The sequence below is a fragment of the Hippichthys cyanospilos genome, chromosome 4 (genome assembly GCF_059441005.1).
Source record: "Hippichthys cyanospilos isolate Australia breed blue-spotted pipefish chromosome 4, RoL_Hcya_1.0, whole genome shotgun sequence".
Classification (NCBI taxonomy): domain Eukaryota; kingdom Metazoa; phylum Chordata; class Actinopteri; order Syngnathiformes; family Syngnathidae; genus Hippichthys; species Hippichthys cyanospilos.
In genome coordinates, this window is record NC_142372.1 from 18,682,327 (window position 1) to 18,708,856 (window position 26,530).

The 26,530-nt window shown below is 38.9% G+C and overlaps 4 protein-coding genes and 1 pseudogene across 7 annotated transcripts; 3 read left to right on the plus strand and 2 right to left on the minus strand.

The window, feature by feature from the left end:
* The first annotated feature begins 61 nt into the window (after positions 1 to 61).
* On the plus strand, positions 62 to 3,475 carry LOC148424902 (uncharacterized). Of its 3 annotated transcripts, none has more exons than XM_088413049.1 (2): positions 62 to 119; positions 2,511 to 3,475. In XM_088413049.1, the coding sequence occupies exons 1-2, from the start codon at positions 65 to 67 to the stop codon at positions 3,440 to 3,442; spliced, it is 987 nt and encodes a 328-aa protein (XP_088269175.1). In that variant the 5' UTR covers positions 62 to 64; the 3' UTR covers positions 3,443 to 3,475. The 3 variants fall into 3 exon arrangements, with proteins under 3 accessions (XP_088269175.1, XP_088269174.1, XP_088269176.1); XM_088413048.1 differs by lacking the exon at positions 62 to 119 and adding an exon at positions 651 to 1,046; XM_088413050.1 differs by lacking the exon at positions 62 to 119 and adding an exon at positions 654 to 792.
* LOC148424903 (uncharacterized) lies at positions 1,414 to 8,573 on the minus strand. Its single transcript, XM_088413033.1, has 2 exons — positions 8,179 to 8,573; positions 1,414 to 7,409 (listed from the first exon to the last, which is right to left on the minus strand). The coding sequence occupies exons 1-2, from the start codon at positions 8,315 to 8,317 to the stop codon at positions 6,280 to 6,282; spliced, it is 1,269 nt and encodes a 422-aa protein (XP_088269159.1). The 5' UTR covers positions 8,318 to 8,573; the 3' UTR covers positions 1,414 to 6,279.
* A 1,153-nt stretch (positions 8,574 to 9,726) lies between these two features.
* LOC148424904 (zinc finger MYM-type protein 1-like) lies at positions 9,727 to 18,774 on the minus strand. Its single transcript, XM_088413015.1, has 4 exons — positions 18,370 to 18,774; positions 16,930 to 17,175; positions 14,373 to 16,543; positions 9,727 to 12,158 (listed from the first exon to the last, which is right to left on the minus strand). Exons 1-4 carry the CDS (start codon positions 18,449 to 18,451, stop codon positions 12,069 to 12,071), a joined length of 2,589 nt encoding a protein of 862 aa, XP_088269141.1. The 5' UTR covers positions 18,452 to 18,774; the 3' UTR covers positions 9,727 to 12,068.
* Positions 18,775 to 18,875: 101 nt separating this feature from the next.
* Positions 18,876 to 21,626, plus strand: LOC148424905 (uncharacterized; annotated as a pseudogene). Its single transcript, XR_015865381.1, has 2 exons — positions 18,876 to 18,921; positions 20,237 to 21,626. The product of XR_015865381.1 is annotated as an uncharacterized LOC148424905 (transcript).
* Positions 21,627 to 21,930: 304 nt separating this feature from the next.
* Positions 21,931 to 26,509, plus strand: LOC148424906 (uncharacterized). The gene is made up of 2 exons (XM_088413056.1): positions 21,931 to 22,265; positions 24,808 to 26,509. Exon 2 carries the CDS (start codon positions 24,813 to 24,815, stop codon positions 25,725 to 25,727), a length of 915 nt encoding a protein of 304 aa, XP_088269182.1. The 5' UTR covers positions 21,931 to 22,265; positions 24,808 to 24,812; the 3' UTR covers positions 25,728 to 26,509.
* Positions 26,510 to 26,530: the final 21 nt, after the last annotated feature.

Below are 26,530 nucleotides of genomic sequence, written 5' to 3' on the forward strand. Positions count from 1 at the left end.
GTTAATATTGTATCCACCTGTTCCTAAGTGAAAGAAAGGCTCAACCCATTACATCAGCATTGCCATGTTCATATACCCCGACCTGCCTGTGTGGAGGTTTCATGTTCACCCATGCCTGTGTAAGTTTTCTCTGGGTACTCCGTTTTTTTCTCGGAATCCCCAAAACATGCTAGGTTGGTAGGTATATTGGACACAAATTGCACTTTGTTTTGTTTATGATCATTCCTCTCTGTATGCCCTGCAATTGACTGGCAACCACATCAAGGCGCATCTCGCCTACTGCTCAAAAACTGATGGTTAAGCACCAGCAACCATGTGAACCTTGTGAGGACAAATGATTTCGAAACGAGATAGATTGATTTTTTTTTTTTTTTTTTTTTATGTATGTTTGATATAGGGAGGCTCGGTGAAAGAGTGGTTAGCACAGCCGCCTCACAGTTCAGAGTCCCGAGTTCAATACTAGCTCACTCCAGCCTTTCTGTGTGGAATTTGATTGTTCTCCTGTTAGGTTTCTCTTTCGGCACTCCAGCTTCCTCCCACATCCTAAAAACATGCGCAGCACAGGTGCGCCACACTTTGCTCTGGGCATATCCCACGCCTTTTGACCCAAGGTAATTGCCGTAGTGTGGCGCGAACGTGACCGAGATGCGCATGCGCGGCGGAAACATTGTAGCTGCTGCAGAGTTCGGATTGCATACACGATGGACTTTTCGTGAGAATCAGTACGGAACGAAAGCAAGACGCAGTACTTGCATATGCAGTGTAAATTAGATCTCTCTCCGGATTGTGGATGTAAGTGTAGCCTACATTGTGCCACTCTTGTGTTGCCCGCACTGGTTTTCTTAACTTGCGAGCTGCTAAAAGACATTCGTGTTTTAGCAACGTATCGCAAAAGAGATTTAGTTCAAAGTGTTGTGATCTTGACGTGAAAATGTATGCAAGAAAGACAGCACACTTCGAGGAGGATCTTTATTGTAAAAAGGAGGACAACGAGCGTCAACGTCATTTTTTCAAGTTGGAACCTCGCGTTGTCTTCCATGGAGCAGGTTTGTTCACTTATCATTCACAATTGGGTCGTTTGGTGTTATTTCATCAAAAGCCTCCCACTTGACCAACTTAGAATATCGTGCAAGACTTATGTTAACGGGGGGGGGGTTCATTTACCGTGAATACTTTTCTTACGAAAAATCATTGTGTTTGGCATCACTGTCAACATTTTAAACAGCAATATTTGAAAAACCGTCTCAATTGTAGCTTTCAAATTTCATTTTTCCCCATAATTTACGTATTTATGTTGCTAATAACTTCCAGACATGGAATGTCAGAGATGTAATTTAAGTACCCCCCCCCCCCCCCCCCCCCACACACACACACACACACACACACACACACACACACACACACACTCACTCTTCTAATTCTGCCTCTAATATCGTCTCAAACCTTGTGCGGTATTTTGCCCAATCCTTTGATCTTTACATCAAAGGCGTATCACATCAAGGGAAAAGCATGCAGATCAAAGACTTCTATCACTTCTGCCTCTCCCTGCGGTATTTTGTGCAATCCTTTGATATTTACATCAAAGACTTTTCACATCAAAGGGAAAGCATTGAAAGAACACACAAGGGGACTGAAACTGCATCCAGATGGTGAGAATATTTCAGAGTTCATCATGGCTCGGCTACTTAGTTATCACGCTACCATGGAATTTTGACATTGCAAATGTGCGGGAACCGTGTGCAATACAAAAGGTTTAAGAGAGAGGCAGTTCATTTTAAATGTTTTTAAAATCCAACTATAGCGCAATACTGTACTACTTGCTGTCATGTATAAAGATGCAATTGGTGTTAATGTAAAAATGCTTTTTACCCAATATTTACTAATGCACGTTCTTTGTACAAAAATTCAAGATTTTATACATAAGTATTTGTTTCCATAATTTTGCGACCTTCGTAGAAGACATTTAGAGTGCTTTATATTTTATTGTTTTGATAATACTTTGTTGTATATTCAAAATATATAAAATATTAATATTGTACACATGTGGGTCTCATAAATCTAATTGGTAGTCACATACAGCATTTTTGTATTGTAGCCACCTGTCTGACATTTTCAACACAACAAACTGCATGAAGTTTGCTTTAAGATTAGAGTATGAACACGCGATATGGATTGAGATGATTTGCCTGAATATGAATATGTCTTTCACGATGCATTTATCCTCCTGCTGCGTTCATACTATCTATTAGGGGCGTGCCAAAAAAATCAACTCTCATCAGAATCAGGATTCTCATTTACTACGATTTAGATTGATATAGTATGTCCCTAAATCGATATATTTAAACTTAAATCGATAAGCTTCCCATGACGTGGATTGTCATTTAACGTTGAAGTAAGACTATTTCCCCACACACGCTTTTGTTTTCCTTTGCAAGATATTATTCAAAGTTGGAGGTTCCACAATAGTAATTTGACTGAGGAAACACTGTTTTTTTTCTTGTGACCTGCAGACATCTGTGAAGACGAGCTCTTCCTGAAGGAGGAGGAAAAGCCAAAGTTCCGCCGCATTAAAGAGGAAGAGGAGGATCGGGTTATCAGTCACGAGGAAGAGCAGCTTCACAGGCTGCAGGAGGCTGGTATCACTGTGTTCCCAGTGATTGTTAAACGTGAAGATGAGGAAGACAATGTTCAGAATGAGAACAACACACAGGTGGAGCCAGCAGAAGTTGCCAGAGGCCAGTATGGCGGATCACAAGCAGGCAGCCATTTAGCTCCAGTATCAGATAGTGATGACATAACGTCACACTCTTCTGACACTGATGACGATAAACAAAAAGGATGTTCTAAAGGTGATGGGACCTATCATCCTAACGTCGCAAACTGGAAGTGTTCTGAATGTGGGAAAAACTTTGGCAACAAGCAAAATCTGAAGAAACACATCAGGATCCACTCGCAAGACAAACCATTCACATGCGCATTCTGCAATAAACAATTCAAACTAAAGATTCTTTTAACGTGTCATATGAGGAACCACACAGGAGAAAAGCCTTTTTCCTGCTCAGTGTGTAACATAAGCTTTTGTGTGCAGTCAGCGTTGACACTTCACATGAGAACACATACTGGCGAGAAGCCCTTTTCATGCTCGGTCTGTGGTGAAAAATTCTCTCAAAAGGGAAATTTGAAAAGACACACGAAAAGACACACTGGGGAAAAACAGTTTAATTGCTCATTTTGTGATAAAAGTTTTTCTCAAAAAGAATATTTGAAGATACACACCAGAAGACACACTGGAGAAAAACCTTTCTCTTGTTCAGTCTGTAACACAGGTTTTATCGTTAGTTCGGCATTGGCGAGGCACATGAAGACACACGCTAGTCAGAGTGATTCCATAACCGGATCAACCACAGAAAATGATTCACAGCGCTACCTTAGCACCTATTGATCATGTTAATAAAAAATGATGGTTTGTACTGATTCTTTGATTGTTATACTTCATTTTTACAACATTAATGCTACCGTACTTATACGAGCTTTCTGATTCATTTAATTACGTTATGTAAAAGTAAAAGGTACAGCATCTCAAGGCACTTAATAGGTCCTGAACCGATGTAAAACTCCAGACCAGTCGTTCTTAAAATGGGGCCTCCCTGGAGTCTGCAAAAAAGAAAGAGAAGGAGAATAATGCATGCCTACATATGGTGACGTGTACACCAAAAAAAAAAAATCATATGCCTTATAAACTTATTTCTTCCCCAACTTTGTTCTGAACAAATAAGGCTCAGATATGATCGTCCTCAAATAAATGTGATCCGCTCTTACAAAAGGCCTATGGTTTTGTGAAAATGACAAGTTAAAATCACATAAGACAAAATTGTTATTTTTTTCTTTCTTTTTGCAGAAGCCAAATGGTTAGAATTCTAGATCGAGGTGTATAAAAATAAGGGAGTAATAGATGACCGTACATTGTTGCTCAAGTGATTTTATCCGATTAGCTCACATGCATTGCAGTGATAAACTCGTCAACAAATAAATTGAAGAACTTTACATCGAACAAAAATTCTTTATATTGACATATATTGACATAGCAACTGATAAATGACATATGTTGACATAGCAACTGATAAAAGTTTGTGGTTGCACTTCGAATGATGACAGCCTCAAAGCTCTCTAACAAAAGCTTAGTAAAGAATGTTAAAATAAACATAGAACAACGATTTTTGGTACACATGATCTTTAAGATGATATGTGCATTTGCACTTCCTCAAATTGGTTTGGTGTGTTTGCACAATGAGTAGTACATTGCCGCGACCGTCATTAAAAACACCTTTTCATCAAATTTCACTTTTTTTTTTATCTTGATTATTTAAAAGGGTTACCAATGGCATATGATTTGGATGTTTTCGTGTCCAGTAAAATTTTGTGCTGAAATTGGTAAATGAAAGAGACAAAAACAGGTGTTTTTCTGACGTTATAAATACGTTAGTCCTGTCTCGATGGTCCCCCTAAGAATCCAGTATTCATAACAAAAGTTCCGCCCGCGGGTGACTGACAGGATTTTTGGCTGGGTGCTCCCTACGAATGTTTCGCCACTTTCGCATTTTCTACAGTAACACGTAACTATAATAAATGAAACATTGCTCCTCGATTCCGGAACTAAAACGAAACTAAGAGACGTGGATAAGGTCGGCGTGTATTTACTTTGGCACAGCTACCACATTTTAGCACTATGGTGTTGGCTTAGGGGTGGACGAACCCAGAAGAATGCATGCAATGCATAGAAATGCATCAATGTAGGTAAGTAACTTTTTTTTTTTTGGGGGGGGGGGGGGGGGTAGTCTAGGGAATTAAAACAAAAGAAATAAAAAATCTCTACTCGGTGTTTAACGTTTACTGAGGGTATTTTGGGGAACGTAATCCCCACACTAAATGAGGGAACACTGTACATTATTCCCAATGTCAGCCTAGAAGAGTGGCTTATCAAGAGAAACATATAATAAAATAGAGTAAAATATTTATTTGTAATTTAGTCAGTTGATTTCACAATAAGAGTCCTGAGTTTTAACTCTAACTTTTGAGGCCTGCACAAAAAGTATTCCTGAAATGACTCGTATTTTTTTTTTAATTTTTTACTTAAGACCAGAAGCAGCATTCAAGTGCCTGGAAAAAAAAAAAAAGTGGCTACACAAAATTATAAAGTTGCAAAATGTCCATCTCTTTATAGATACTTATGTTTAATGGCTTTTAAATAGGTATAGTTTCAAAACTAGTCTTTGTGGTTTCTTATTTATGACTTAATTTGCTTCTCAAATGAATGCATAACTGACAAAGCTGGTTAAATACTGATGAAACTTATTTTCATCAGTATTTAACCAGCCTTTGATGAGCTCAAGAGTCAAGCCAAGAAATGTATGAACATCAACAATGAGCAATAATAAAAATAGTCATAACACATAAACAATGATACAGAAACAAGGAAAGGAAAACAATAAAAGGAAAACATATATGTAATACATTGTAATACATGCACTTGACATGAAAGAACACATCACATACCACATTTCAAACCTTGCCTCGGCTATTGTTTTTTTTCCTGCTTTTGTGTTTAAAAAAAAAAAACAAAACTTGAATCCAAATGTAATGGGATTTCCCTCCAATAAATCACTTTTAAAAACAAGTGGAAAACAAATCATCAAATGATCCAGCGTTGTTCCCTGTATGGTAACAGGATTTAGTTTACCAATACTTTGGAACCGTGAAAAAATGAGGCATACATGTTTACTATGTTTACATGTCATGTTACAAATTCAAATCACATAAAATCTATATTAAAAAGTTTTTGTTTAGCTTTGTTAAATATATTTCCTTTTTTTTTTTTTTTTTTGCTAAATCAGGTGTGATTGTATGAGTCCAGCTAAATAAGTGCCCAGTAAACATATGGCTCCTATTATTGTGTCCAGTGCAAGTCTAGCACAAAGCGCTGTCAAACTATGCGCATGAGTGGAGTTTTCTTTTTTTGGTATTAGGGTATACTTCTTTCTTTTGGTATTTTGCCTAGACAGAATAGAGTATTGTGTGCGGTTGACCAATGGAAAGCAGGCTGACTTTTGGCCAATTGAAGCAGCTGCCCTCATTCCAATCAAAATCGGAGTGGCAAAATCAGGCATTGCAGATTGCAGGGGTTTTCCATGAGATTAATAGGTTCACAAATGGTGCATAACTGTAATACTACCAAAATATTTACTTGTGTGTCTCATCCTGGCCAATTAAGGAGATTCTGATTTATCGCCTGTGTGCTTTTTTTGTGTGCTTTGTTAAATCTGAGTTCCGACTGAACCTTCTACCACAAATTGAACAGAGAAAAGGTTTTTCTCCAGTGTGTGACATTACGTGCACTTTCAAATGGCTCTTTTCTCTGAATTGTGTGCCGCAGAGTGAACAGGGAAAGGGTCTCTCACCAGTGTGTGTTCTTATATGTCTTTTTAAACCTTCGCTCATATAAAATGTTTTATCACAAACTGAGCAGGAAAAAGGTCTCTCCCCAGTGTGTGTTCTTGTGTGTATTTTTAAACTTTGTTTGTCATAAAATGTTTTACCACAAATTGAGCAGGGAAATGGTTTTTCTCCAGTGTGTGTTCTTGTGTGGATAGTTAAATGTCCCTTCTTGGAGAAACCTTTATTACAAACTGAGCAGCCAAAAGGTTTCACACCAGTGTGTGTTCTTGAATGGCTATTTAAATGTACCTTCCTGGAAAAACTTCGATTACAAACTGAGCAGAGAAAAGGTTTCTCACCAGTGTGTGTTCTTGTGTGTATTTTTAAACTTTGTTTTTCATAAAATGTTTTGCCACAAACTGAGCAGGTAAATGGTTTTTCCCCAGTGTGTACTTTTGCGTGAATTTTAAAGCGCGCCTTGAGACTGAATGTTTTTCCGCAAACTGAGCAGGCAAAAGGTTTCTCACCAGTATGTGTTCTTGTGTGGTTATTTAAATGTCCCACCCTAGTGAAACTTTTATTACAAACGGAGCAGACAAAGGATTTCTCACAAGTATGTGTTTTTGTGGGTCTTTTTGAGAGAAATTTGTTGACAAAGGTCTTGTCATAATGACAGGAGTTCACTTGTCTTGTGTCAGTTTGACATGTCTTATCGTCGTCGTTATCATCATCTTCATCATAGTCAGAAGAGTGTGATGTAATCTCAGCACCATCTGAATGCGGAGCTAACTCTGACTGTGATCTTCCACAGCAGTCTCCATCACCTTCTTCACGCTTCACAAACACAACATTCAATAATGGATACTTGATGAGTTCATTCTCCTGCTGTTCTTCTTTTATATGTGGGCTGTCTGTCTTCTCCTCTTTGATTTGTGGTGATTCTTGCTCCTCAAGGCAGAAATATTTTTCATTGAAGTCTGCATGACACAAAAGGACAAACATGAGTTGTGAAAGCCAAACTCATGTGGTGACCTAAATGTTGCATTTTATTGACTCTAAAAGGCCAAATGTAGTGTACTAGAAGAGTAAACGCTAAAGCAGACTGGAATAATGGTAACATGTCTTAGTCGACCAATAATGCAGTCGCGTCCACCCCGCTCCCCCCAGTCTGCAAGCCCTCATCAATCCATCCAGTTTCATTGACTTGTGTGTATGTTTACATTCTCAAAAGCAATCATTTTCTCTGTGAATTGTGCATTAGCACAGCATGAAAGTTCCTTGAAAACTCACTAACTCTTTGATTTAACATCACAGAGAATCGTAAGAAAATGTAATACAAACTCATTGTATTTTATTGGTGTTATTGACGTGTGCTGCAGACCTCTTGGCCAGGTCGCCCCGTGAAAGAGGTCTTGATCGGTTTAAAAAAAAAAAAACTGACAAACTCCAATCAGTTGTGCCCTTTTGTAGTACTAATAGAATAAAAATTAGGTCAATTGAAATAAATTGCATTGAAAAAATAAAAACGACTCTGCAATAATGTATAAAATCGAATTGTGACCCTCTCTCCACTTCTACAACGCTAATTACTACACCCTGGGACCACGTGCTCGGGAATGGATATGGTGCACCTAGTGCACACATTGTCGGATGTCAAAACTTCTTATTGAATGTATCTCAAAGGGATAACATTCAGTATAACACGCTAAACCTCGTGAGTGGTAAACAGGTGAGAAATGCACAAACCTGCTCGTAAGACAACTCGAGGTTCCAACTTGGAAATGTGACGTTGTGACTTGACGTCCTCTTTTGTGTCAGGAAGTTTCTCCTTATAGTCTGCTGTTTGTCTCGCACACATTTTTAACTTCTTAGCGATGTGTAGCATATAAATGTGTCTCTCTATGAGTGGCTAGCAAGCTAAGCTAAGTTAGCCAGAAAAGCCATAGTGTATTCAGACGAGTTTATCCATATCCACGAAGATCCAATTTGATTGACTTTATTTCAGTAAAATAGCAGTGACCGTAGAGTGTCGTTTCTTTTAACCACTCGGCCTTATCCATACCCACGAATTTTCGATTTAATTAGTTTTATTTCAATAAATTAGTCATGGCCATATCGTGTCGCGTCCTGCATCCGCTAAGTCGTCCATATGCCATGCCAAAAAGTTGAAAATGCGCACGCGCAAAATGTCAGCCAGCTGCGATATCAAGCTATGGTTACTCTTGCCCCTTTTCTAATAGACTGTGGAAGGATCTCTGTGCACTTGTTTTTGCACATGATAGCCCTGACTTTTCCCTCTGTTTTGAGAATGTATTGTTTGGCTTCATCAATCACTCGACCATTAATAATAATAATCAATGTTACGTTATAAATTTCATTATACTCTTTGCTAAATGGCATATCCACAAATGCAATTATGCCTCTCAAAAACCGAAACGCTCTGTCCTAATCAATGAAGTCAAACAATATATTAAAACTTTGAAACTATCTAACAATTTAAAAGCAATTAAAATCTGTGATGTGTGTACTCTTTTTAACATATTTGTGTAATAGTGTATTGCAGTTTCTCTTTGAGCTTTTGGTTGTTTTCCCCTGGCGTTATTGTTTTTGTTGTTACTGTTTCTGTATTATACTCAATTATATACTGTTATGTTGATTAATAATATAAAAAAAAGCTATGGTTACACCATATCAAAAATCTTTGCCGGGTTAAGTGTAATTGGACATCCATGGAACAAGAGGGTGCAGTTGCGCTGTCATTGTCAAAGTATATGCAGGAGTCATAAACTTTTTAAAAAAACTGTCAACAACATTAATGATTGTTATTTAGACAAAAAACAAAATCAGGACAATGTTATTACCTTTTATTTCAGGTTAAAATGTTTAAGATATAGGTGCGCCTGTCTTAATGTTTCAGATTGACGTTTATTATTTCTTGATTTAATGTGTTGTGTCAAACAGTGCGGTTGATTAAAAATACCTCTAAAGGAAGGATTAACATGTTTGTATTTTCACCACTTTGACACACTAAGTCATTGTCTTCTGCTTCAGATGAACTTGTAACCTTATAAAGCCTTTAAAAAGTAAAGCTGACATTTGCCGAAAGTGGATTCATATTGCTTTGCTCTTGAAGCTTAAAGGATACAATTTAAGCTATACTTACTGTATATGATTATAAAAGAATGATCTTATTTACAGTCACCACAGGAAAGCTGGGAGGGGTGCTTTCTCTTTGGGGGGTGGTTTTCTAGCAATGCTGTTTAGATGAACAATTGAAAATGACACTTGCAACAATTTCAAGAAAGGCAACTTTATTTGCTATCGTACGTTGTATACACAAGGTGCTTCACACAGAGGCATAAAACTTAAACATATTTACAAACAAAACCAGCTAAAGTAATTCAAAAAGCAAATAAAATACCATACCAAAATCACTAAAAGAACATACTGTATTGCAATTCAAAACCATTTAGAGAACAAAAATAGCCTTGTCAACATAAGATTCGAAAGCAATTAAAAGTAAAATTACTAAAAGACTGTATAGTGTATACTGATTTATGCATAGAAGACCGTAATCATTGGCATGGGGAGGGGGGGCAACTTTCATCCCAAATTCAAAGCCATTCACACTGACCACAGGGTCACCACTTTGGTTTGCAGCTTTGTCCATTTGCAGGATGAAAAACAGCTAGAAATGCTATGCCACGTTGGCTTTGAATACTGCGCTTCAGCTTCACTTAATGGTCTGCTTGGAGCAGGCAAGACCAGCAATGTTTTATTTTGACAATTTTGTTTCTGGCCTTGTTTTCACATCGGTCAATATATTCTTTGTTTAATAACAAAATGTTTTATTTCAAGATGGTGCGCCAAATTGGTAGCCCTTCGCATTATTAAGCAGTCACCAAAAGTAGCTCTCACTTCCAAAAAGGTTGATGGAGGGGCCAAATTTGCAACAAAAGAAACAAACAACGCTGATTGTGATTAAAGCAGCCTGACATCTGCGAGTGTAAAAAGTCCACTGATTATGACAAATGCATCCAGGGCCAAAGTGTGAATTTCTGACCAAGCAAGAATATTAACATCACTTGCATATTAGTCACTTTGGGCTTTGCTTGGCCAAGGAAAACTGCGTCGTTTGGGAGTCTTGAAACTAACTCGCGGGCATAAACATTGGTCCACCGAGAAAATGCACAGTTCTCGAGACGCCTCACTCCCGGCCTGATTGCAAACGGAAAAGGATCAACTCGAGCTTCCTCACATCTGTGATCTCCATCTACAGGACAGTCTTTTTCTCCACATGTCTTTGAGCAGTTAGATTTAAATAGAAAAGTCTGAACGGTGGAACACTTTGCTTGCAAACAGATTGCTGAAACAGCTCAAAACAGCACAAGATCATCAATCACTACCAAGAATGCACTGCGGCGTACATAGCAATGGCGACATTTTCTGAAAATTTCAATAATATTACTTTAGAGAATGATGTCATATATTTACTTTACTAATAAAAACAAAGTAAACTTGCCCTATTGCTGTAACGCTGCTTTAAGGGTTCCTTTTAACCTGATCCATAGCAGATAATCTACACCACACACTGGCACTGAACAAACTTTCTCCAGTGTGCGTTCAGGTGTTTTGTTAAACTTGACTACACAGAAAGACTTTGGCCACAAATCCAGCGAGCAAAACGATTTTCTTTAACGTGCATTCTTAAGTGTGCTCTCAAATTTCTCGTTTTTCTGAACCCTTTCCCACAGAATGAACATTCAAACGGTTTCTCTGCAGCGTTTCTTCTTGTGTGCTCACCAGAGTGTGTTAGTCTATGCCGTCTTCTTTTTATAAAGTCTTTTAGCAGTCTGAGCAGACAAAGGGTTTTTCTCCAGTGCGCCTTCTTGTGTGTCCTTTTAAATGTGTTTCTTAAGTGAATCTTTTATCACAAGCTAAGCAGGCAAAAGGTTTTAATCCAGTGTGTCATATGCTGATCACTTAAATCTGCTTCAAAAAATCTTTCCCCACAAATTGAACAGGCAAGGCAAGGTTTTGATTTAGTGTGTCTTCTTTTACCAGCTAAATCGTCCATATGCCAAATTGAGATTGGGCATTTTTTATCTTCAGTGTGTCCTCTTCTGTGTTTCACTAAAAGTGTCTGAAAAATAAGGGCAGGTAAATGGTCTTTCTCCGGTGTGTGTTTGTGTGGGGTTTGTTAAACGTTTCTTTGTGGACAGTCTTTTACCACAAACTAAGCAGGCAAAAGGTTTCTCTCCAAAATGTGTTCTTGTTTTATTAATTCCTTGTTAAATTAATCTTTGTTAAAAAATGTTTTGTTAAAAACTGAACCGGCAAGTGGTTCATCCCCAGCGCGTTTTTGTCTGTCTATTCAAGTTTGACTCATAGACAAAGGTTTTTTCACACGGAGAACATTTATACCCGTTATTGGCAGTATGATTTGTCTCATCACCACTTTGTTACAATCAGCGGTGTCAGTGTCAGATGAGTGTGATGTGTCATAAACATCAGAAAGTGAAGCTAAGAGGCTGTCTGACTGGAATCCTACGCAGTGGTCTCCATCATCTTCATACTCCTCATGTTGAGACTTGTCAATGAAAACCTGGTGATTTCATCCTCTTGTTGTTCATCTTTTATGTTAGGTGGGGCTGAATCCTCCTCCTTTTTAATTTGGGAGAAGTGCGACCGGTGGTGCTGAGGACCAGAACAGTGTTCATTGATGGCTGCAGGGCAAGAAAACAAGTCAAGCTTTGCGCAGTTACATGTTATGTTGAGACTGATGTGTATTATTATTTCTAAATGTGATGACAAAAATTAAGTTCATTTAAGATTAGGGATGCACAATAACCTTCAAACGGAAATTACTGGCCATTGGTTAAAAAAAATTGTCACTTGTATTGTTGGATTTCAGTCAATTAGGCCAATATTGAAGCCAACTCAAATACGCTAATGGTGGGCTTGTTATTGACACTTTAATAGTCAAAGTCGATGATCAGTGACAGAGGAGGTATTATGCTACCCGTGCAATTTCAGAAGTGAACCGTGCCATTTGTCAGATGTCTCACGAGATTGAGTCCACAAAAACGAGACAAGGCTTTGGCCAAATTAGTACAAAATAATGCCTAATATACATTCACAAGTTGTATTTGTATTGAGCAGACTGTGAGAAAAATAACCATTTGGCATGCAAATGTAAACATAAGAGTCACTTTAGTTAAAGGCCTATTTTTCAGGTACAGCTGAGCTAGTTTCACAAAATGCAGCTCATGTTAGCTGCAGTGGCTGGGGTAAAAAAAAAAAAAAACAACAACTACAAAACCAAAATATTTCTCCACTGTTTTTTTTTTTTTTAAATGAGCGCATACTGTAGTTCTCTTGTATTGCTTTCGCTATTGACTATTTAGAGGGAGGGAAGAACTATTAACACAGAAGACCAACTAACACATTTCCATTTTATAACGACCTGTTAAAAAATAAAGCTTTGTTTACATACAACATTATTTTATATATTTGCTCTCAACGTCTCCTTGGAGAGATTCTTCGGCTATAAAGTCTTCCCTCGTTTTTTCCATTGTTTGCATGGTACGCTCATTAAAAATAGGAAGACCTTTAAATATTTGGATGTTTTTAGATGAAGCAGACTTTTCTGATGTGTGATTTTGGAAAACATTAGATCACATTTGATCATTTTTTTCATGCCTGTATTTTGAAGTGGTAGCAGGCCATCTCACCACGTATGGCAGCATGTTTTCCAGTCTCGCAGCATATTCTCGTGTGTATTTTATTGTACTTGTGGGCCAAAAAGCAAAAAAATAAATCTCATGTTGTGCAGGGACGAGAAATCTCATGGAGTTAGATTTTAATCGTACAAGATCTCATCCCATTCCTACTTAGAACCATATGAAAACATACTCAGTAATTGACCTGAGTGAAACTGTTGTTGCAATCGGTTCGTTGTTGAAAGGTGCCCACTATTTGGCAAGCGCTACCCGTGACACTGACCCGGGGAATCCAAATAATGCCTTGCGTCTCAGCTCCGGTTCGGCAGCGCAACGCTGCTGCACACCCTAGCCCACTGCATGCATCTCCACTCTGCCGCGCCACCGAGTCCCTGGAAGGTCATACTGTGCTTGCGTGGGGACTACCAATAGCGAGATTCATTTTTTTTTCCCTCTAAATTTCCAGAGGGAATGTTTGTGTGGATAACACTTAATTGCATTCTTCATTTAAATGTGTGAGTGCATACAGCATTCATTTGAACTTTTAAATGAATTGATAGACCCGTGACTCAAACAGTAATAAATATTTGGACACATTACAGTGCCAATTAACAGGAAGAAAGCGTTTGCATTCGGATGACTGTGGGTCAAAGAAGAAGAAGCGGGCTTCATCAAATCAATAAGCAAAGGAGCACGGAGTCTTGAACGCGTTGAGTGCTTTTTTTTTGCAAATCCAGATGTACATCATGTTCTTTTTCCTGTTGGTGCTTTCTGAACTGTAGAATTGACAACGGCGCACGGCCGCGTACCAGATTTTTCAAGTCCTGCTTAAATATAATATACCTAATATTATATTATATTTATATAATATTATAGGCTGAAACTGCAGAAGTGCTCGCCGAAAGTGTTTATAGTTTACAGTCTGCTACATAATTATCAGGGACAGTCCGTGCATTTCAACCTTGGGCCTTCAGTGAAGTCATTTGTATTCCTATTTTAATTGATAAGGCTCATTTTAACATCAATGTCACCACTGCAAGAGAATCCACACACATACAGTACATCACCCTTAACATAGGGTGATCAAGCAACACTTCATTTCCAGAACATTTAAAATGTTATTTTTAGTACACTGCATTTGATATTGTCTTACCATTGACTTAGGAATAAACATGACAAAAAACTATTAAAAATAAAATAAAAAATGTTTGCACTCACCAACATGGATCCACACAGGACCTCGTTATTTGAAAAAATAAAATCAGTTCTTCTTTCTTTCCTTAAGAAGACCTCAACGGCTCTGTTGAACAATTGATCGGTGCGTTTAAGGTCCATCAGCAAGTCTTTTTCTATGGACATGGAGGCTAATGCTGAAAGTCGCATCTGTCCGGTCGTGTTTCTGGCATAGGTTTTAAGACGCTCATATGCAGAGAATGAGTGTTCGACAGAGGCTGTGAACACAGGGATGGTTACAGCCAAACAGACCAAAGTGTAGAGTTCCCTCATACTCTCACTCAGATCTTTATTCCGAAGAAAGTCAAGGAGCTCCACGGGACTTTTCCCTTTAAAATCAGCCATGGAATACATGACTGCCAATTCTGTTTTAAGTCTGGTAAAATCAAACAGTGTTCCATGGCTCTGCATTAAGCTTGAGAAAATTGCTTTCAGAATTTTTTCTTTGTACGAGTTAAACTCCTGTGGGTCAAGGAGGGAGAGGAACATCAACATTTTATGGTCCTGAAATTGCTTCCGCATATGGGAAAGAATGTTGTCCAGAGTGCTGTGATGGAGTTTTTGGTAGTGAGAGCGTATATCTTCTTGCGCTGCCGCTTGGCCTCTGCGGGCAGCCGGAACACCCAAGGCGCGCACTGTTTCTTCATAAATGTCACTGAATTTTTCTTTAGCTTCCTTAACTGTGCGACAAAAGTCATTCACCCTTGCCAGGCAGAGTCGTACATTCAACGCGTTTTTCTGTAGTATTGCAAAAAGCACATCGGCGTGTCCAAAAATCCCATCGAATGTGTTGAGCAAAAAACAAAACTCAAAATCCTCCAGCTGTGCACTAAATCCATCTGCAAAAAGCACAGTGTCCTCGTCATGCTCGTTATGGTGTTCTAATATATGGTCAAAGAACTCCTTGAGCGCAATTTTCTTTTCGTAGACTGCATTCACCACTTTTGATGTATTTTGCCATTGTGTTGGCGCAAGATGAGGCAGACGCCGCTTGCAAATTTCATCCAAGAGCTGCGTGTGCTTTGGGGATCTAGAGAAGAATGCAGCGAGGCCATTCAGATTGGCAAAAAAAACCTTGCACTTTTTATGTTTTGAGGCCGCTTGAGTTAAAACTAAATAGAGGGGATGTGCATAACAGTGAATGAACAGAGCCATGGGTGCCTTCTCCTTCACTTTACTCTGCACTTCGTTTAGTCCAGATGCCATCACAGCTGTGCCATTATAACACTGCGCTACAACTTTGTCCAGAGGACATTCGTATTCCTCAAGAAAATGAAAAATAAGATTGGCAATGTCATCAGCTCGCCTGGTACTGGTTACATCCACAAATTTGACAAAACGCTCCTTGACACCCGCCGGCGTCACGTAACGTAGCATCAGTGCGAGCTGGGCACTGTTCCCCGCATTCGTGGTTTCATCGACCACCACAGCGACAAACGGGGCACTTTTGATCTCCATTTTTATCTCGTTTCCCATCACTTCGGCAATGGCATAAATTAAGTCATTTTGGATTTTTCCTTGTGTTTCAGTGAAGGCCCTGTTAGTTGACAGGTGGTAATGCAAGTCTGGGTCATGTTCAGCAAGGAAAGAAACAAAGTCCTCATAGATAGCTATCTTTTTGGACTGGGAGCCCTCAAATGAATACTTTTCAAATGAAAAGTCTTGTCTACCTAAAAATATGACAGAATCCATCAGTCTTTTCAATATCTCCCTATTTTTCTTTACTTTTTCATCGTGGAGCGCCATTTCCTTGCGTACTTGATCGCTGAGCTGCAAATTCACTCGGATGTCGCCAAAGGTCTTCGAAACTACGACGGCTTTTAAGTGCACCACAGTCACTTGGTGTCTCGTTGATGCTTTCGTTAAACAATTCAAGTTGGCGAATCCAGTACGGCTCCAAGTACCAGCGTCATCATATGCAAAAAGCAGGCATTCCCAGCAATATAATTTGCAGCGTTTCACGGAAGCTGTTAGCCATGGGTAACGCTCGTAGTTGCTTGTCTGAAAGTGACGGACATAACCTTTTCCAACCTGGCACAGCTTAGCTAGCGCAGGGGTTGGCCGACCTCTTCTCACAATATCCAGTTTTTCTTGGAAGGTCCGTCTTGAAAATGGCGTGGCAAGCAAATCTGCAACTAGATCCACCTCTTCTCCTCCTGCCACACAACGCCAAAGAACCGTTAAACTTTCATTGAATAGCAATGGCGAAGAGCAGTGAACAGGACAATCAAATGCATTATAATGGACAACTGTTGCTTAGGCCACCCTGGAAATGACGCCATTGCCATGGATTGACAGGGATTGCCGAAGAAATTTATTTTTCTGATGTGCCTTTCCATGGGCCTACTTAAGAACTTGGGTGGGGTGCATTAAAAAATAACAAGAATGCTTAAAATTGTTTCAGTTGTATTGCTGAAATTCCTGGTCGGCTATGTCTACTTTATCTAGCCACTTTAACTTGTCAAATGTTTGCTCACACCCAAAACATAGAACATATTTGTGCCAGTGTGACATGTCATATCAGCTAGTGAGTATTCCTCACCATTCTCCTCAGCGGTGTCAGTATTAGAAGAATTTGACGGTGCAGGAAAAAGGAGATCTGATGGAGATTCTCCACTGTGGTCACCATCACTTGCACTATTCAAGACACCTGTCAGTGGAAGCTTGGTAATTTCATCCTCCTGCTGTTCATCTTTTATGTGAGACGGGTCAGGCTCCTCCTCCTCCTCTTTAATTTGGGGAAACTTGAGCTCCTGCTGCTGAGGACCAAGATCTTCTTCCTTGAGGTCTGCAGGACACAAGAAAGCAAAAATCAATCTTTGCTTTGTCCCACCGCATGTTGTGACTGACATTGTGTATTGTTGTTTCTAGATATCATGGCGATAATTCGTTAAAGCAATTGAAGTGCCCCACTTCGGAGGAATTGATGAGGTTAACAGAGCAATATTGTAAAGTTTGGTAAATATCTGGTGTTCATATTTTTGTTCCCAGTCTTGCATTTGCAACAACATGTTAGATTTAACTCCTGGTTAAGTGTAATGTACTGAGCAATGTTGCGAAAAACTGGCCCGCGTGGACTCCGCGCGGAGGTTGCGGACGCATCAAGCTTAACACTTGAAGACAGGATACAAGTAATAAACACGAAAGGTGGATGAATCAAAATGAAAGATATTATGCAAGAAATTGATGTAACTATTATAATGAATGTTTATTCTAGATATAATAGATACAGTACAATTTTGTTGTAGAGGAGTTCTACTGTACTTCAAATGCTTTATGAAGAGGGGTACTGATTTGGATTCCCTAACTGACTTTTTTTTTCACTTCAGTTAGGGATTTCTCACAAGCTCTGCAGTGCTTTTTATTCAACTTGCTGAAACGCTTTACAACAGGAGTTGCCTCCCAAGCAAAGCCCCTCTCCTTTTCACGTGTGCTCATGGGAAACTCAAGATAGATGGTTGCTGTTTTTTTTTTCCATCTTTATAACATACATTTTAGGCTGTATTAGTTTTGGTTATAATCGTCCTTTGGCTGAAGACTAAAATGACTTTTCCCACTTATTTCCTAAGACCTTTTATAGCAACCAATTACACATGAAGAAGACACAACAAACTTTCTTCTGCTTCGCTAATTAAAAAAAGTGAAAATTTGCGCTCAATGATTCTACCAATATGGACCCAGGCAGTAAATTCTGGGTAATCCGAAACAATGTGAACCCTCTATACTTGACTGCTGTTTACAAAAGATCGGATAGATTTAGAAAGCGCGAAGTAAAATAGTATAAAAAGGTCTACAGTATAATGCTCTGCAATATGTGGTTCCCTCCTCTAGGAGCATCGTTCAAATATAACAACTCTGCACTTTTTTCTTCCATTGTAGGGAAATTTGTGAGTCTGACTTGACCTACAGAAACAAATATTTCCTCCAAAAATGTATCCATCGTGTTGGTTTCGTTTGGCCATTGATATCAAAACGTACAAACCTGTTCTGTGCAATACAACTCGGAGCTCCGAGTTATTAAATCGAGGCTGAGGCTTCTCATCTGTTCCACAAAGTTCCTCCATATAATCTGCTGCGTTTCTTCAACACGTTTTCACGCCACAGACCACTTTGCCCTCACTTGATCTCTTCCTCGCGATGTGTTTCTGACACACGTGTGTCTCTTTGTTAGCAGTTAGCAAGCTAAGTTAGCAAGAGGAGCTTTAATGTGCACCGTGACCTGAAGGATTTGTTTGTACACGAAGATTTAATTTCCAGTGTTGTAGAACCCCAGTTGGGGCAAACTAACGCCACATATAAAAAAAAAAAAAAAAAACATGTGTACGTTCAGTACGCATTCAGGACGAATGATTCAGCTGAATCTCGTTTCAAAATATGATATGCTACAGTGTCGTAATACCCAGGTAGGTAATCTGTAGTGCACATGCGTATGACATCGGATTCTTAAAGCACGCGATACGGCAACTACACTAGGACAAAACCGCATTAATGGCTGTGCTGAGCAATGCTCGTATCGATATAAATGCATTTAAAGGTACCTTTTAATGTTTTATTTGCCTTTATCTTTCTTTCTTTCTTCCATCCATCCATCCATCCATCCATCCATCCATCCATCCATCTATCTATCTATCTATCTATCTATCTATCTATCTATCTATCTATCTATCTATCTATCTATCTATCTATCTATCTATCTATCTATCTATCTATATGACGTTATGAGTATTTTACATGTTTTTAAGAACCTTTTAATAATTCGCTATACAGTACATACTGTACTGTACATACGCAGTATTTCACCGCAGTTTGAGCAGCACAAAAATAATCAAGTAGTTGCCGTAGAAATGATCAAATATGGATGTCGCGTTGAGCATTCGCATTGTCAATTTCGGAGAAAGCGTAGGCTCTTTTTGTGGCAACGGCATAGAGTGTGGCAACAGTCTGGCAAATGCCACACTGCGCCACGTGATGCCACAAGTTGTCGCCGCAGATCGTGGCTTGGACATACGCGTCACTAAATAACTTTTCTCGAGTTGTGAGTGAACTGACCATTTCCACCACTCTTTTAGTGCACTTAAACAGAATAAATTCAATCTTCGTGTCCAGGACGTCTGGACCAGAAGTTCATCGTACAAAGATGTGTAAAGCGAAAATGCTGAGGTTATTACTGAATCATCAACAAATAGCGCCTGTTGACGAGGAGTATTTGAAAAAACGATAGCAGTGTACGAGGAGGAACTTTCTTGGACAAAAGAGGAGAATGAGCAACAACGGAAATACTTGGAATCTGTTTTCAAGAAGCCTCAAGTTGTGCCACACCAATACGGTTTGTTCACTTTTTTCTTCTAATGGTCCGACCGTGTGTCTTCTCTGGGTACTTTCTCCCACATTCCAAAAACATGAATGGCAGGCAAGTCTAAATTGTGTGTATATGTTAGTGCGTGGTGTTTTCATGTTTTTTAATCAGTGTCTTTGTACTTGCACCCTGGCATTTACTGTCGATCAATTCATAGTGTACATATTGTACAGCATTCATTGTGTGCATTGCTTGTAAAAATTAAGATTTGCTTTATTTTGAAAGGTAAAGTCCTTAAAAAAATTTCATTAGAGATACAGAACAGTATTACGGTAAGTAATATTATCATATAATAATATACATAATATAATAATTATTATAATGTGGAGTTTTTGTAATAAAATAACACAAGTGTTACTTTAGTTAGTCGGACCCTGGTTTACTAACTTAAAATGATTTTGATTTTAAAATTATTGGTAGATGTTCACATTAAATGTCAGGATATAATTTTTTACTTTGTTAATCAATGTGTATCTGTCCTTGTGTCCTGTAGGTGTCAGAGATGACGCTGTTCCGACTGTGGAGCAGAGGTGTTTTTTCAGTGTGGAGCAGCCTGAACTGGATCCCCACTTATAAAAGACGAAAAGGAGGAAGTGTGGAGGACTCAACAAGGAAAGGAGCACCAAAGGCCAGAGCTACCTGTCATTGTGAAGAGTGAGGATGTTGAAGACAAGCATCCCTCTTCACAGCTTTATCTCAGTCAAAATGAGAACAGAACATCCCAAGCAGACAGCCTTTTTGCCTCACTGTCACATAGTGATGACACATCAATCCCCCCTGATGCTGAAGAACACTCGAAAGGTGATGTTAGTTCTCATTGTGGAAAAAACATTCAGTGATAGCATTATGAAATGTCATGCAAAGGAAAAGTCCTGAATTTGCTTGGTGTGTGGTATGGGATTTTATCGGAATGACCATTTGATCTCGCACACCAGAACACATACTGGTGAAAAACCATTCATCTGCTCAGTTTGTGGGGGAGGTTTCTCCCAAAAGCGCAGTTTGAAAAGACACATAATAATGCACACTAGAGAAAAACCATTCAGCTGCTCAATATGCAATAAAAGATTTCGTGATAGTTCAGCGAAGACGAAGCATTTGAGAAAACGCTCCGAAGAAAAACCCTTTACCTGCTCAGTTTGCAACACAAACTTTACTTCTCGCAGAGGACTGGTGACCCACTTGAAATTGCACACTGGCGAAAAACCTTATCTCTGCTCAATTTGTGGTAAAAGGTTCCTCGTAAAGACACAGTTGACACAACATGAAAACAAACACTGGTGAGAAAATGTTTACCTGTGATGGACGTGATGAAAGATTTTCATACAACTATCAGCTTGTTAAACACAAGTGTGGTGGTAAAAAGAGTTGCGGCAGTATCAAAAAATCTGAAAATTAGATTAAATTAATTTAAAATTTCAAATACATTTGAAAGAAAAAATATCTTTTTGTGTACACTGTATACGGCACATATGGAGAGGGACTTGAGTCAAAATTATTTACTGAAATACATTCGTGTTTTTCATGTGCTTTAAGATGCACAAATGTTTGCGATGTTTACGTTTTTTAGATTCACAAATACATCCAAGATTTTAATGTGTTTATTTGATGTTTAATGTTGTGTATGCATTTATTATCACTTATTATTTGTAAATATCATGTAACATGTACACTTGTGGATAATGTTTATTTGTGTGATAAACATCTCTCTGTTGCAAGATATATACACACTCAAATTCTCAGGCACATTTCTAATTGCCCTTTTTGAATTACTAGCTCCATTAAACATGAACGCGTTTCTTTTTTAATTTTAGAAATCGAAAGACAGAAAGTGAGCCTTCATATTACCATAGACTTCACTCTTATAGTTGTCTATGAAATGACCTTTTATTATGTGTGTAGAAATAAAATACGACCAATTTGTTTGACTCAAACTAGTTTTCATGTCTTTTCTTCACACGAAATGCACTCTTATTCTATTTACTGTGTCCATTTTATTATCAAAGGAGATAAATTAACAGTAGAAAAAGAATGTCCTCTTGTCGGGATAAAGGGAACTCCAGGGAAATTTGGGTTGTACATGAGAACGTTTGCCGCACTTCTGCTTTTCATCAGCTAGATGGCAGAGTCACTTTACGCGACGTGCACGAGTTTCCTAAAAGACCAACGAAAAATTATAATGCGGAAGTTTCCGTGTATACGTTCAGTCAGTGGGTAAAATCGTGTTAACTACGCAAATTTACTACACAGTTCTGTCATATCATTATTAATTAAGAACATTGTGTTGGAGTAATTTTATTTTCACTTCATGGAGCTGTCAAATTAATTTCGCGTGTTAGCTACTATCAAAGGACGAGTGTGTTCGCAACACATCGCTATAACAGTTTGATTGTGAAGTATTTTGCCTATTTTACAAAGAAACGTGTGAAAGAACGACGGAATACGACGAGGAACTTTCTTGGACAAAACAGGAAAACGAGCGACAAAGTCAACTACTTGACGCTGTTTTCCTCATAGCGCAGGTTTGTGTATTTGTCACTTGTCTGTTACCTTACACGATAAGTAGTTTGACACTTGTCAGTCAAGTTCTAGGGTATTTTTGTTTTTCTTTCCCGAATTTTCAAATTATATTTTGCATTGGACACTGTTTACTTTTAGTTTGTAAAAAAGCAGCGCAATAATAACACATATGATGTCCCTAACATATGATGACCCTAACATATGTATACTTGCTCATTGTGGTTGAATGGCACAATGCTGGCCCTGTCTCATCACGGCATCTTTGTGCATTCAAATGGCCGTCGATATCCATAACGTGGACCTGCGCAGACCAATCCACCGCGACCATGTGCCAGTCGGGGAACTATCCGTGTTTTGCACAACTTTTCAACACATAGAATAGTTTGAAAAATTAAACCACAACACTAATTCGAATTAAGTTGTGTGATGTTGGAAATAAAATCAAGGGTACAAATTGATTTACAAGCTATCTTCAATTGTATTCAACTGAATGGACTTCAAAGGCAAGATAATGAATTAACATGTTAAACTTTATTGTTTTGTGCAAATGTTTGCAAATTTGAAAATAGATGCCTGTAACATGTTTCAAAACAGCTGGGTCACCAGCAACAAAAGACAAAGAAGGTTGATGAATGCTCAAAGAACACGTCTTTGGAACATTCCACCAGCAAACAGGTTAATTGGAAACAGGTATGTGTCATGATAAGGATATAGGGGTGCATCCCCTAAAGGCTCAATGTTTCACAAGGAAAGATGGGGCGATGATCCCTGCTTTGTGAACAACTGTGTAAAAAATTGTCTAACGGTTTAGGAACGATGTTTCACAGTGTGTAATTACGAGGACTTTAGGGACTCCATCATGTAAAGTCCGTAATACTGTATCATCAAAATATATCGAGAATTTTTGTAAGCAACAAGGCCGAAAATCAACATGCCCGTGACCTTCGATCCGTCAGGCGGCATGGCAATTCAAAACGACATCACTGTGTAAAGAAAATTACTGTGTGGGCTCAGGAACACTTTTGTCCGTTAACACAGTTTGTCACTGCGCTACAGTACAAAGCGGAAACAATACATCAGCAACATCAAGAAACACTGGTGCTTGCTTTGAAATCATTTGAAATGAAGAGATGCAAAGTGGAAAAGTGGTCTGACGTGTCCACACTTCAACTTGTTTCTGGAAATCATGGAGGTTGTGTATGTCGGGCAAAAGGGGAAAAAGCTCCACCTTGTTACCAGCATGATTTCGTAGTGAAAGTGCGAGTGCTAGTCTGCATTCCAGACCTGTCTCCCATTGAAAATGTGTGGTGTCTTATGAGGTTAAAATCTGAAAATGGATACCCAGGTCTATTGAACAACGGAAATTGTATATCATTCAGTAATGGGAAAGGTTAATGTTAGGTTCAAGCAACCTAGAACATTTAGTAAACAACATACAGGAGGAAGACAACAAGGTTTTCTTTCTTGCAAGGAGAGCAGACAGGAACCCAACCTTCTCAGATCTCCTTCCGGTCTGGTTACAGATCCTTTCAGCTCCCTATTTATTCATTTGGATTGGCCCTATGTACAAAAGCCATTGCTGCCTTAAAGGGTTTTGCAACAATGCAAAACAATCAGTTTGTGATGGTGGGGAGTGTAGGTGTGATTCCATGCTGTGATCTTCTTTGTCAGGAACACACAGACCAACCCCCATGCTTTGTAGGGCGTGCAGGTGAGAGTCTATGTTGTTCTGCCCTTGGAGACGTGTCGTCTCCTCACACACGCCTCACCAACAGCCTCAACAGAAAATATCCATGTCTACTAATACACAGTACATGTTGCAAAAACACATATGGGATAACCTATGTACAATTATTCTAATGTTCCATCCACAAAACTTCAATTGGATATTCTCACTTCTCACGCTAATTGAGTGTTGTCAAAAGGAAAGTTAATGTAACGCAGTAGTGAACATGCCTCTGTCTCAAATTCATTGGAATGTGTTGCTGGAATCAAATTCAAACCAAGGGAGTATTCGCAAAAAAACAACAAAAAATAAAACAATTAAGTTGATCACTTTAAACGTTTAATATGGTGTCTTAGTGTGCTATCCTATTGAAATTATGTTGTAGATTTTGCAAATCTTTTTTGTTCTATTTTTAATTAACATGTCCAACTTCATTGGCATTGGAGATGTATGAAAAGAGAAAGAAAAATTAACTAAATAATGAAAATAATAGCCAACAATTTGTAAATTTACAAACCAGTAACTGAATAAATATTGGGACATAAGTCCATGAATACTTGCTGTCATCAGTTGACTAAATTATTTAAGGATCCTGCTGCACAGGGTAAAAGATCAAATTATGTCCACTTGTCAAAGCTTGTAGTGCCTTTTAGATACATACTAAAATTTCATGCTAGAGCTGAAAAAAAACAAACTTTGTGAATAGTGTATCCTTTTGTGCTAACAATCATTTTCTGCCCACAAGCATTTCACTTTGGGGTTTTAATCTGAATTGATTAAGCAAAATTTGACTTTACCGACTACATTTTGTCCTGCAGATGTTATGGAAGATCATAATCCTGAGCAGCTGGAAAAGTGGAACTCAAGGGTGGATGAGGAGGAGCCGGCACTCCTCCATGTTAAAGAGGAAGAGGAGGAGGCCGATGTCAGCAGGATTCCAGTGATTCGTGTCATTGTGAAGAGTGAGGATAACGAAGACGTGCCCCAGTCATCGCAGCTTCATCACACTCAATGTGAGAAGAGAGGATCTCAACCGGACAGCCTTGTAGCTCCGTTATTAGATTATGACGAGACACTTTCAAACTTGCCTGATGCTAACAACGCACACTTGAAAGGTGACGTGGCATGTCGCGCAGACAGCAAACACTTGACGTGTTCGCAGTGTGGTAAGACTTTCCTCAACAAGTCAACATGGGAAAGACACATGCGGTGTCACACGGGAGAGAAACCTTTCATGTGCTCACTTTGCGGTAAAGGTTTCACACAAAAAGGAAGCTTGACGACACACACGAGAACACACACTGGAGAAAAACCGCATTCCTGCTCCATCTGCAGCACCAATTTTAATGATAGTTCAGCACTTGCACGCCACATGAGAACGCACACTGGTGAGAAACCATTTTCCTGCTTGTTCTGTGGAAAAAGCTTCTCTATTAAGGGAAACTTTGTCGCACACACAAGAACGCACACCGGAGAGAAGCCATATCCCTGCTCAGTCTGCAATACAGGTTTTCGGGTTCGTTCGGGTCTGGTTCAACACATGAGAACACACACAGGGGAAAAACCGTTTGCCTGCTCAGTTTGTGGTCAAAGATTCTCACAAAAGGCAACTTTGAGAGAACACATGAGATCACACAGTGGGGAAAAACCTTTTTCATGTTCATTCTGCAACATAAGTTTTAGTTATCATACGTCATTCATTCACCACATGAAAAAACACTCAAGTGAGAATGTTTAGCAAAAGTGTGTGTGATTGAACTGTTTTGGGAGTGTCATCCATGTGCATGACAGTATTAAAGGCAGCAGTTATAAGTTTTTGCTTTGCTGTGTTGTAATCATGTTTTTATACTCCTCAATTATGTTTTTGTCCCCAAACTAATAAAACGTTCTTCGGTGACTGATTATTTCAACATGCTGACGTTTTTGCTTTTCAGTCATAGGCTAGAACAGGGGTGTCAAACCCATTTTTAAGGGGCCACATTGTGATTATTGTTTCTGTCCGAGGGCCATTGTCACTATGAAGTCAAAACACATTATTTACTTTGAAGCAAATTTTAATCAATCAGCAGTCAAAATGTCATTTTCGGTCATCTCAAACCGAATTTATTCCAATTTTTTTCCAATTAGATTTTTCCTAAATGGGTCTCGACAACCAGCACCGTTAACATTAGGAATTAGGTCTGTGACTGCATGCTCATGCAAACATGTGGGAAACAATGCTCTCTGGTGGTAAGAGGGCAAAGCGCTTGATTCGACTCGTAAACAAAGTCAAGCACGGTGCCACAGTACTTGACTTTTTAAATGTTAATAACGCCGAGGATCAGTTTAATTAATCGTGGCAGCCATCATGCCATTAAATTAGATTAATTGTGGAGCCCTAATTTTAATGTAGGGTTGTCGACGAGCAGGAATGTATTTACGAATTTGTTGGCAATTTCAATGTTTTAGAGATTCAACCTAACGTGACAAACCAAGCCAGGGAACATCTCACTTTTTCCTTCTCACTTCAGAGACATTGTTTAGAGATAATTCAATCATACA